The 13,596-nt window shown below is 35.3% G+C and overlaps 1 protein-coding gene across 2 annotated transcripts in view; it reads left to right on the top strand.

Moving 5' to 3' along the window:
* Positions 1–12,302, top strand: part of LOC106875201 (GDNF-inducible zinc finger protein 1) — a 13,047-nt gene extending 745 nt beyond the window's left edge. The window contains exons 1-2 of one of the 2 annotated variants that reach the window (XM_052966447.1): positions 764–912; positions 9,698–12,302. In XM_052966447.1, the coding sequence (XP_052822407.1) occupies positions 9,730–12,225 (2,496 nt within the window). In that variant the 5' untranslated portion in view covers positions 764–912; positions 9,698–9,729 and the 3' untranslated portion in view covers positions 12,226–12,302. Of the gene's footprint in view, positions 1–763; positions 913–9,697 lie in introns of those variants that run through there. The other variant, XM_014923246.2, reaches the window with a different exon arrangement.
* Positions 12,303–13,596: the final 1,294 nt, after the last annotated feature.

Raw genomic sequence — 13,596 nt, 5'->3', positions numbered from 1 at the left:
TCTCGCTTTTGTTTCCTCATAACTTCTAGAAAAATGGATATTTCTTAAATGAAAATTTCAACAAATATGCTTTATATGGTGTAGATTTCGATTGTCTAGAAATTTGTGAATAACGTTTTCGTTTCAGTGGGGAGTAGAGTTTTGGAAAATTCACTCGAGTGAGCTTTCGTTATTACTTTCAGAAATATGGGTATTTTTTTTAATGAAATTTTCTACAAAAATACCTCTCAGGGTGTGTAGATTACGTGTTTATCTTAATTGAATATGAAAAACAAACAAACAAGCAAATTGGTGCGCTCGCACACATATTGTCGTACATCATACCTACATGTTTGTATGTTTGTGTGCTCACCATTTTTCTATTCAAATCAACTTAGAAAATTTCATTAGAAAATATTCATTTTTCTGAAAGTTATAAGGAAACAAAGCTGACACATGAATTTTCTGAAACCCTTCTTTCAAACCACCCAGAATTATTTTTTCAAACAAATTTCGATATGATTAGAATATATACAATCTGAAGGATATTTGTTGAAAATTTCTTTCAAAAATATTTATTTTTCAAGAAGTCATAAAGAAACAAAGTCGGTGGTGGTGGGGGCACACTTGTGTATGTATGCTGATCAATCTCACAATGACTTCAATTTAATGTGGAAGTCTACTTGAATATCTATTAAATAAAAATGTTAAGGATTATAAATGGATTTAGTTCTATCAGAATTTTATCCAGTAATCAAATGATCCTTCTTAAAGTCTAATTTCAGAAAAGATAATTAAAAGTTTGTCTTTGATAAAGGATCTGGGAGTTTATTCATCATATTCTTTTGAAGAAATATAAATAGAGTAACATTGACATGGAAAAAAGCATTTCATTTGAAAAATTTCAATGAAGATAGTCTACAACAATAAAAAGTAAGTAGATGACAATGAAAGAAAATCAGTGAATAAATAATCAAAATATAATTATGTACATGTATACTCCCTCAATTACATATCAGTCCAGAATATATTGGTGTTATTCCATAAGAGTTTGAGTCACTTCAATACACTGACAGCAAATGTTTGCAATGTTGAAATACTGGAGCCAGGTCATTTCATTAAAGTCCTGCCTAAGGACTCTAATTAGTATCCTAAGGCAGGATACTAATGAAATTAAAAACTTCTATGTCAGTTTTCCAGTATCCCTTCAAAGCGTCATTTGCCAGAAATTCAAAAATGTAATTTAATGATAGTTAATTGTATTTTAATACCTTATTTCATTCAGTAGCAGTATCCAACTCACTCCACTCGACATCTGTCTTGTGAAGGATATGTGATTAAGTTAAAATTGCTTCAGTTTATAAAGTAGTTGAAAAATTATGTGAGAATATGTGTCCTGGGGATTGCTCTCACATCCTAAACTGGTGCTGTTGATGCTGCTGATAGCTTATTGTCAAGTAAAACACACAAAGATTAGAAACCAGTGAATAGCAATTTGGAGGTTGAAGAATTACAAAAAAAGCTGTTTAGTCATTTAGCATTTAACCTGGCCATATTTGGCCAAATATTTACCTGTTTTATGTTCAAATCAATCAGATCTGGCCTCTCACACCTAGCCTATAATGTCATTCTAAAACTAAACCATCATATCTTCAAAATCTTAAAGCTGTGAGATAATATATGACCAAGTTTTAAAAATGTGAATACGTAAGCATTACACTTTACAGATTAATAATCTGAATGCTAAAGTGTCAAACAAGAAGTGCGATATACAGAAAGCAATACTCTAATGTGGCCTTGACTGAGATAACAGACAGATTCTCCTAGAGTGATAAAGAAAAACTGATGCATCAAGTTGGATTTGGTACACAGCTTGCTAGTTTTATTGGAACAGAAGACTGTAGTGACAGAAACGAAAGTACAGCATGCAAGTGAGTTAGTAATTGTGGTGGTATGTTGGTGAATGATGCTTATCAGGTAGTTGCCCTTTATTTTGAATGTGGTTTATGAAGTTCAAGACTAGCAGTTGTGCGACCCTAGGTATATAAGTAACATGTTCCAAATATTTGGCATCAAAATGTTACACATTTGAAGGGTAACAAAATTTCAGTTTAATTACTTAATAAAAAATTTTAAATGTTTATTCCAGTCATTGGCAACCTATTGCATGTAGGACTTTCTAAAAAGCATACCTAACAAAAAATTACTTGCAGTTTTCTTTATGATGCAGCCTACATGATGGTGAGCCATGTCTCATGCTGCCTGCTTCTCACAAATGGTTACCTATGCTTGGTTTATTCCATGTTTCAGTAGAAGTGACAGTGTATGAGTTGTTAATCTACAATAAGAAGAGTAAGAGAGAGAGAGGCATAACTGAGCGTTAAGGATAGAGTGTGAATTGGAAAGAGCCACATTGAAGCAATCTGGAGCATAACATAAAAAGGAAGTCTCTGCATATAACAGTCACTATAAAGAGAAATTAATGATGAAGATCATATTGTCACTTTTGAGATTTTAGAAGGGAAGGCAGTAGGTTGATATTTTGTTAGGTGAGGAAGTTCTTTGAGGTTATGATTCCTTAGCTTGTCTCAGTCAGTCCACATTCTTTATTAAGAGAGAATAATATTGTTTAGTGATCACAGGTGCTTGGGTTGGACCACATTGTGAAGGAGATTTTAAAGTTCAACAATGATAAAGAAAGCTGAAGTGTTTGACAGTTGTGTACAAAATTAATGCAAATGATATCACTTGGAAAAAAAGACTTTGGGTTTGGTTCATGCAACCTACGTTTGAATTCTCTCTATTTTTGCCTTAAAAAAAAAATGGGTTTCAGACTTTTGTTAGGGGCATTTGAGATTCTGAATCTCAAAACAAATTTTATCCTCATTTGTTTTGTAATGGATAATGTTGGAGCTTTTTTGGGTGCACCTAAATAGATAGAACATGTTCAGTTGTCAGCACAAAATGGTCAAATGGAATGCAATATTATAAAGTTGAGCTCATAATAATATTTGATAATGTTATCATTTTAACCATATTTCTTATATCTATCTTCAATAATTTGTATTTGTCTAACATATATTCTGGATTAGTTTATTGTTATATTGGCACTTATATATATAAATACACAACGGGCTTCTTTCAGTTTCTTGCAATCTGAAAATATTACAAAAGTATTTTTAATATTTTTGCATATTTAAAATCTGTGTATTTGCATGTCATTTCTTTTGTTTTTATAGTAGGGTTTGCCATTTTATTGCCCACTTTTCTTTGCTTCCATATGTTAGACAGAATTCATCCAGATAGATTTTCTGTCGCCGGTGTCCTTCCTGTCACCTTTGTTTCCGAGAAGAATAATATTTCCTTTGGTCAGGCATGTTTTGGCAGAAGATTGGATATGAAAGATACCGCTTATATGACTGTCATACATGCTTACAGTTTTTGTGTTTTGTCAATAGAAGGAGAGAGAGACCTGCACACATATGACATGCTTCTTTCAATTTCTGTCTACCAGATCCACTCACTAGGCTTTAGCTGGCACAGTGCTATAGAAGATATATGCATGTGGCACCACACGGTTAGGTTGAACTTTAAATCTGTAAAAACACATGTAGTTTAAAAGGGTTGGATGTAGTGCAGGATCCTAAACTCTCACAGAACACAATGTATCATTAAAAAGTGAGGGTACAAAGTTCCAGATTCACTACATCTATTGTGTTTTTACTTTTAGGTAAGGGTACATAATTCTGTTTAGCACTGATGTTTGAAAACGAGATGTAGGCTATGCTTCATAACCACTTAACAATTCAATTATAAATACAAAGGGTAACACTTTGTCTAAACTAGTAGGGGAAAAAAAAATCACCGGATGTAAAATTAGATATGAAATAAAAGGTGTTTGAAAATTCCATATTTACTTATTTATGATAAGTAGTTAATCTTAATGAATTTGACAACTTACTTGATTATTTAAGAAATCTTATCAAGTACACATATTATGTTGTTTTTTTTTTTTAACTTATCAATGCAACTGCTTTACAGTTTTAGTTATAGAGAATATTTTAGAATAATGTAAACGTTAAGGTATTTCCTTAACTGATTTTGTGTCACCATTTAGAGTCTCTAGGATTAGTTGTTTGAAGTCAATCAATATAGGGAAAATGATCATGTAAGAAAGCAAAAATAAACTTCTTGCTGAACAGGATTGAATGTGTGTATATGTGTCATGTGTATAACATATATATGTATATACTTGCTTAAAAGCTGCCCGATTTCTGTATCTTACAATACATCTCAACGCTTCTAAAAAAACAAACTTTGTTTGTTTACTTTCATCGTATATATATATATATATATATATATATATATATATATATATATATATATATATACTAGCAGAGATACCCGGCCTTGCTCGGGATTAAAATGGCATGGATTTTTATTGCTTTACTTGTTTGAGTCATGTGACTGCGGCCATGGTGGGGCATCGCTGTTGGTCGAAGAAATCAACCACAGGATTTATTCTTTGTAAGCGTGGTACTCATTCTGTCAGTGTCTTTTGCCAAACCGCTAAGTTACAGGAATGTAAATGCAGCAACATCAGTTGTCAAGCAATGGTGGGGGTACAAACACAAGGCACAGGCACACATATATACGACAGTCTTCTTTCAGTTTCCAAGTACGAAATCCACTCACAAGATTTTGGTCAGCCTAAGGCTATTGTAAGCATACATATATGTATATATATATATATGCTTTCGGTGCGAATGGCTTTATTAAAAGGTGCCATATTTTACAATTCTGTAAATAATAATAATGGTATTTTTATAGAAGCTTAAAGCTTATGCCGTTCACTGTGCAATAACTAACGAAAATAGTCTAATAACGGAGCATATAAGCCCTCGACAGAAAAAAAGAAGGCTTTCCCATCCACGTAGGACGCGAATCCACATTCCTCTGTGAACATGACTGGGTGTGTGACCTTCACGCATGGATAGGAAAGCCTTCTTTTTTCTGTCGAGTGCTTATATGCCTCGTTATTAGACTATTTTCCTTAGTCATTGCAATGTGAACGCCATAAACTTTAATCTTATATAAAAATACCATTATTATTATTATTTACAGGATTGTAAAATAGGGTGTTGTATAAGAAAACCATTTGCACCGAAAGCATATGTATATATTACGGAGATGTACTTGCATAGCAAGTGACCTGATCTGAGATCATGTGCTGGAATGAAAACAATCACAGCGTGGAAGGTGTTTATAAACCATTTAAAATAACACAAAAACCGTTAGATTCACTTCAACATTTAAATTTAATTTGTCAAAACATTTTCGTCGCTTTGAGACTGCTACCTGTTCACTGACAAAATTCCGTGCTGCATCAGTGAATAGGTCACGGTCTCAAAGCGACGAAGATTTTTTGACAAATTAAATTTAAATGTTGAAGTGAATCCAACGGTTTTTGTGTGTTATTTTAAATGGCTTATAAACACTTTCCACGCTGCAATTGTTTTCATATATATATAATTCGAAAACATGAACAGTTTTGTAACATTGTTTACAAAATAATAGCTGATCGTTTGCGAAGGAGCGTATCTGCAGTCAACACTTAGGGTTTTTGTTCTGGTAACTACTGTTCTCTCCCATGTTCATGCACGACCAGCTATATTTCGCTATGAGTAGAGCAACAGATTCAGCAAATTTGGAAATTAGTTGTGGAGAAATGGAGAATATCGTTTATATTATGTATCACTCACTAAAAAGACGAAATTTTAAAAATCTGTTATCTCTTTCTCTCTCTCTCTTTACACCGTCGCTAGAAGGGGACTTAACTCATGTTGAAAATTGTTAGAAGTTATGGTTTAAAATTATTTTTAATGCAAAAATTCACGTCTTAAGAAGCAAAAAAAAAAATAATAAATGGTTCACTCCGGGCATTTTTGTCCATGAGGAATCCATTGGTGCGACTCCCAGATTGCTATCTTGTAAGGTGTGGATTTCTATAGATGCATGCAACACACACACACACAAACTCAGCTTTACAATATGTACTGATGATACACAGATTGATATAATTCTGTGTAAAGTACTTTTGTAGTGGAGATCAGGGCATCCAACCATAATGAATTGTTTTAGTTGTACTCGTTTACATACTAAATGTTACATCAACCATTGTGTGATAAGATCTGATAGTACAGTGTCCATTTGTCATATTGCCAAGTATCATTTGACAGATCTGTCTAGTCTGTGCCAACTTAGAAAATAGACATTGAAATGGTAATGACAATGATAGAAAGAGTATAAGTTACAGAAAATCAGAAAGAAATATTTGAGAAATGTTTTTCTCTTTCCTTCTTTGTTTTTTTTTTTTTTTAAATATTAATACCGAAGATGATATCTTTGTACTGGAGTCTTTCTTATAAGATAGATAGAATTCCACTCAAATATTTCTTGGAGTGTATCTTGTCAGATCACCACAAGATCATTCTCCTGATCTTAGAAGGACCCATACTTTGACATACCATAATTCTTATCAATGTCGGTGAGCTGGTAGAATTAGCATGCCAGGCAAAATGCTTAGTAGCAATATCGTTTGTCTTCATGTTCTACATTCAAATTCTGCCATGGTTGACTTTGCCTTTTATTCTTTCAGGGGTTGATAAAAATAGTACCAGTTGAGCACTGGGGTTGATGTGGTCAACTTACCCCATCCTTTGAACTTGCTAGCCTGGCCTTGTGCCAAAATTTAAAATCAGTATTAAGTTTTTATCAATATGAAGGTGGTGAGAGTCCTTAAGCATGCCAGGCAAAATGCTTGACGGCCTGTCTTTACATTTTGAGTTGAAATTCTGCTGAGGTGAACTTTGCCTTTCATTCTTTCAGAGGTGATAAAATAAGTACCAATTAAGCTCTGGGGTTGATGTAATCAGTTAATCGACAATCCCGAAATTGCTGGCCTTGTGCTAAGTTGCTTGGACTTAGTTTACTTTTGCCCCCACCTCCCCCACCATTTTTTCTTGCAAAAAATCACAAGCTAGACAACATATATAAAAGTATCTTGTGTAAACACTGGGCTTTAACATATTTGAATAGTGAAAGCATAGCAAAATATCTGGAGAAATAGCCATGACAGTTATTCTGACTTTCTACTCACTGGATTACTGACTATATCAGAAGCAACATAAATTTACATGATTCGTGATAGTAGAAAACAAGGGAGATAATCTTTCTATCTTGACTGCATAAGTGGAATGGTGTTTTCTGATATGTAACTATGTGTATTTACCAAATATATTCGAATAAATATCATGGTAAGAGGCTTGTCATCATTTCACAAAAAAAAAAAAAAAAAAAAAAAAAAAAGAAATGGAATGGCTTATGTGGTAAGAAGCTTGCTTCCCAACCAGATGGTTCTAGGTTCAGTCCCACTGTGTGGCACCTTGGGCAAGTGTCTTCTGCTATAGCCTTGGGCCAACCAAAGCCTTGTGAATGGATTTGGTAGACGGAAGCTGAAAGTAGCTCGTCCTGTATATATATATGTGTGTGTGTGTATGTATGTATGTATTTGCATTTATTTGTACCGCCACCATTGCTTGCCAACTGATGTTGGTGTGTTTACATCCCTGTAAATTAGCAGTTCAGCAAAACAAACTCATAGAATATGTACTGGGCTTACAAAGAATAAGTCCTGTGGTGCTCCAGCATGGGTGCAATCAAATGACTGAAACAATAAAAGAAAAATAGTCATAAACCCACAACAAAAATCTTCTATTTAAAACAATATTCTACAAACTAGAGAAGCATTCTTTTGCTTTGTATCTCTTCCAGTATCTTTTCTACTCTAGGCGTAAGGCCCGAAATTTTTGGAGAGGGGCCCAGTCGATTAGATCGATCCCAGTATGCAACTGGTACTTAATTTATCAACCCCGAAAGGATGAAAAGCAAAGTTGAACTCAGAATGTAAAGACAGACGAAATGCCATTAAGCATTTCGCTCAGCATGCTAATGTTTCTGCCACCTCGCTGCCTTGTATCTCTACTAGTAACTTGCAAGAACAATAAATTAACCGTCAACAAGCCATATGCATCATTCACGGCAGTTTGAGTTTTTAGTGTTTGTCAACCCATTACAACGCTATTGTTTTTCTATAAACGCCCTTAATTTTGCTCTCAGTTGCTGCAATATTTTGTATTTGAATGTGCATGTTTATACTTGTTGCATGCATGTATGTGTGTATGTGTATTGGACTCATATCTGTCCTCCCAGACAAGCATGAATTGGATGAACGTGTTAAAAGATTATTGGATGTAGTTTTACTACTGGTTACTTTTGTAGTTCTAGATTTAGTTTCATGCATACTCATTCATAAATACACATATATATATAGAGTAATGGTTAAGACCCCTTTTGGTCATGAATGACCATGAGATTGCAACTAGAAAACTACCCTCCAAGGCACAAGTCTGGGTGAAGTTGTTTATGGAAGACCAGCTGTTGCCCATGCATACCAGTCTCCCTTCTCCATGCCACTAATGTTATCCAAGGGAAAGGCAGAGGCTGATGCAGCTTGACACCAGTGATGTCGCAACACATTTCTACAGCAGAGTGAACTGAAGCAACACAAAATAAAGTGTCTTGCTCAAGAACACAACACACAGCCTGGTCTGGGAACTGAACTCACTACCTCATGATTATGAGCTTGACACTCTAACCACTGAGCCATGTGCCTTAACTATATATATTTTCTTACTTGTTTCAGTCATTTGACTGCGGCCATGCTGGAGCACCACCTTTTAGTCGACCCCAGGACTTATTCTTTGTAAGCCTAGTACTTATTCTATAGGTGTCTTTTGCTGAACTGCTAAGTTACGGGGATGTAAACACACCAGCATCGGTTGTCAAGTGATGTTATCAGGACAAACACACATACAAATATATATATGACAGGCTTCTTTCAGTTTCCCTCTACCAAATCCACTCACAAGGCTTTGGTTGGCCTGAGGCTATAGTAGAAGACACTTAACCAAAGTACCACGCAGTGGGACTGAACCCAGAACCATGTGGTTGGTAAGCAAGCTACTTACACAGAGCCGCTCCTATATACACGCACACACATATATGCATGCACACATACATCCATACATACATTGATGTTGAAATTCCAATGACGAAACCTTGGATCTGGGTTAGAAACCTGCTCTTTCTCTATTGGCAAAAAATCTTGAAATAAAGCTGAAAAAGGCATACATACATATTCAAGCAGTTATAGCTGTGTGAATACATAGTTTGCTTCATTACCATGTGATTTTAAGTTCTCAGTCACTGTTTGATAGCCTAGAGTAGCATCTTTTACTCAAAACTCAGTCCATCAAACCAGTAGTGTCTTCTACTTTAGCCCCAGACTGATCAAAAACTTGAAAATGGATTTGGTTGATGAAAACTTAAGGAAACCTATTCTATGTGTGCATTACTATCTCCTGGACTTCATGTGATAGTTGTAATATGTCTGTTTATGGGGAACATTACCCTGCTTGAGAACAAGTGAGGGTTGGTGACAGGAAGGGCACCTAGTTGTAGAAAATTTGCCTTGGCAAGTTCTGTCCAACTTATTTAAGCATGGAAAAGTGGATGTTAAATACTGGTGATGATGATTATGATAATTTAAACATGTATGGTTATACTTTCATTATTCTTTTCTATCTTCCTTTCTTAGAACCTAAAGAAGACGACTCCAATATCGACATCATGCAAACTGCAAAAGTCCAGACTGCAAAAGGTTCTGAAAATATGCTACAGATGTCATTTTCAGAAATACAACTACAGGTTATGGAAGGTCGGTGTGGTTTCTGTTTAAGTAATGTTACTCAGAATGAAACTGCTTCATCACTTCAGATCTGTCCATCATCAAAACTGAATAAGCAATTTGATTCTGAACCTTATATAGTTAAACTATCCAAATTATCACCCACTTCTACAGTGACCTCCCTTATTAATTACGTTGCATCTTTGAATGATTCTGGAAACTCTTGTGATCTAAACAGTGGTGCTGGCATCACTGAAACACCTCCTGTAAATTCACTTGACTCTGCAAATTCAGAAGATTTACAGAAATTAGTTACGCTAAATCAGTCAAGTGAGCAAGATGAAACCGAGAAAGCAGATCATTCTGATGCATCTTTAAGCAAGATATCTTCACAAGATCTTCAAGCGTCGTCATTGTCACCATCTTCAAAAGTTCTTCACAACAATGAAGAAATTAATGAAAATAGTTCATTTTGTGAGTTACCTCCGCAAGTTTCTCAAACTTCATTTTTGTATTGTTCCGGAAGTGTTACAAATGCAGAAGTGCTGCACAGTGTGAGAACAACTGTCGATGATCTAAAAAAAAATTTGGTTTCCACGGAAACAGAAGTCTGTGATTCCTTCATCGAAGCTCAAAACTCGGCTGCGAAACCTCACAAGAAACGAGGCCGCAAACCAAAACAGATGTCAAATAAGGCAGAGTGTAATCAAAATAAGAGTGAGTGTGATCCAAAAGAAGCTCGTTTGGTGACTCGTCAATCAAAACGCATTATGCTACGTGGAGTGAAACATTTAGCTAATCAAGGAAAGAAGGGTAGCAATGTTGTTGCCTCTGAAATCCCCAAGTCAAAAGTTACTGATGTATCTAGTAATATTATGCAACTTTTAGAAAGTACAGCTGTAGAAGATATAACAACCTCAGGAAGGAATTCAGAAAGTGTACAAGCTGATGATGTAACAGGATCAAACCTTTCAACAACGGCAGCCATATATGAAAAACATGAGCTCATTTCCGGCAAACAGAAGAATGATACAGGCAGTGGCAAAATGCACAAACCAGGACGTAGGAAAAGGAATAATGTGCGTGTCGTTCAATGTCGTTATTGCCAAAAAATGTTCTGTGACTACACTGGTGTGGATGAACATGTGAAGAAATTTCATGCAGATGAGTCTGATTTCTCTGAATACGTAACTGAGCTGAAGAAACTAAAAGTTGTCAAGTGTAGTAAGTGTGATGCTACTCTTCAGAACCGATATTTGCTCCAAGATCATGAAGACCGTGTACATTTCCAAGTCGATTCTCAAATATGTAGCCAATGTGGCAAGTCTTACAAGAATTTGAAAAGCCTCCGGAATCATGTGCATTCTGTTCATTATGTCAAAGGGAAATCTAACTTATGCCATTTGTGTCCTGCTAAATTCAAGTGGGCTGCCACTCTCAAGCAGCACATTCAAGAGATCCATGAAGGAATCCGCCAATTCTCTTGTCCAACATGTAAAAAAGAATTTTATAGGAAATCTCAACTAAATCGTCACAAAAGAATTCATGGTTCAGATATATCTAAAATGATTGTCTGCAAACAGTGTAATAAAAGCTTTTGGTTTGAGAACAATTATATTCGACACATGCGAATTCTTCATCAGCCTCAAAAGGAACTGTTTCACTGTTCTTACTGTGGAAAAGGGTTTAGTCAAAAGGCAAGTATGGTTGCTCATGTTCAGTTATTACATTTTAATTTATACACTTTCACTTGCAAAATCTGTAATATGGGTTTCACTAGATCCAAAACGTTGCGAGCTCACATGACACAAGTTCATAATGATACTGATTTTGTTGTGACAAATTCTCAGCGCAACCGATTCAAATATAACCGAACTGCTGAAGATCTCCTTTATTGTACATATTGTAAGACAGGCTTTTACTACAAAGCCAAACTAGTTGAGCATATACATCAGGAACACTTATCATACTTCCCTCATCGTTGCAATAAATGTAAGCAAGGTTTCCTTGAAAAGAAATTTCTTGAAAATCACCTTAAAAAAGCACACAATATTGATGAAAGTATAAATTCAGAGATGGATATGTCTAATGAACAACCTGTTGAAGATATATCTGAAGAACTCCCTAAAAATGACATGAATTCTTCTGAAGAGTGCTGTGAAGAATTACTGCCAGCTGCAGAGGGTAGCAATTACGATGTACCAACTGCACCGTTATTAGTAGAGGTGTCAAATGTAGACAATACAATACATTATTTGATTCAGCATACTGACCAGGAACATGACTCTGAGAATAACCAACAAGTGATTGAGAACATTGCTAGCCTGTTATTGGTTGCTGAACAAGCATCTAATAAGGAATCTTTACCAATGGTTAATATGCAGAACCAAACAGAATTCTTTCAACAGCTGCAATACAATGATACATTTCAAAACTGATCACTCGTTGACATTTAGATATCACAGGTAATTTCAAGGACTTCCGCCGACAGTTTTATAAAATATATACAAACATCTATTGTGTTTGTCTTTATTTCTTATATTACTTTTTCACCAGAAGAAATATTTGCATTTCAAATTTCTTAAACTCTCTCTCTCTCTCTCTCCACCCCTTTTTACTTACATTTGTTTCTTTATTTCTGCCACTTCAGATTTTCCATTTCTTTTATCTTTTATATTTTCTTTTGTCTTCCCTCTTATCTTGTCAGATTCCATTATCAAATCTCAATTGTTACAACAAATCCTGGTGTCTCAATTATTCACAATGCAGAGAAATGCTTTAATACCATTAAGCAATGGAGTGAGAAATCTGTGTAAAAGTTTTTACTCTAAGGGGATTTCCATATACAATACAACAAGTCATAATGCAAACAAGACACACTCGGTGATGTACATAGCAAATTACTTTCTGTACTTGAGTTAAATGTTGACAGTGATCACAGCTGTTTACATTTTATTAATTTTTAATATATAAATTGTGTTGGTAAGAGCTGTATAACTATTGTAAGTAGTTATGTCCCTTATATCTTGCAGTACCATAGCATCTACGGTTGCTAGCAATTATGTCTTGAATTAAATGATACTGCTTGGAACTTTATCACATCAGTTTAGTCTATTTGGAACTGTTTCTCAACCATTTTATATCTATAGGCCCCTTGTATTTCTATCTTACTTATATGTATCCCTGTAGTCATTCAATGTTTTAAAAATTCATGATATATTTTTATAATTAAATATCATTAAGAATTGTATTAAGAAAGCGCAATTGTAAAAATATTTTGTGTATTGTAGAAGTATAAGCAATTTTATTGTACACAAATTTTAACTACAAAATCTTAGGTGGACCCCAGTTGAGAACCCATAATTTAACCCTTTAGCATTCAAACTGGCCATATCAGGTCAAAATGTTTAAACCTGTTTTATGTTGTAACTGGCCAGATCCAGCTTCTCACATCAATCCTATAACATCATTTTAAAACTAAAGAATCACATCGTTGAAATCTCAAAGCTATGACATAATGCAGGATTAATTCAAAACAAATCTTTCGAGCGGGATCGTTGCCAGTGCCCCTGGAGGACTGGCCCATGTGCGGGCGACACATGATATCTTTCGAGCGAGTTCGTTGCCAGTGACCCTGGACTGGCTCTTGTGCGGGTGACACATGAGGTTTTTCGAGCGAGATCGTTGCCGGTGCCCCTGGACTGGCTCATGTGCGGGCGACACATGAAATGTTTCGAGCGGGATCGTTTGCCAGTGCCCCCGGATTGGCTCATGTGCGGGCGACACATGAAATCTTTCGAGCGGGATCG

The sequence above is a fragment of the Octopus bimaculoides genome, chromosome 3 (assembly GCF_001194135.2).
Source record: "Octopus bimaculoides isolate UCB-OBI-ISO-001 chromosome 3, ASM119413v2, whole genome shotgun sequence".
In the NCBI taxonomy this organism is placed as follows: Eukaryota; Metazoa; Mollusca; class Cephalopoda; order Octopoda; family Octopodidae; genus Octopus; species Octopus bimaculoides.
This window is presented reverse-complemented; position numbering and strand designations above follow the sequence as displayed.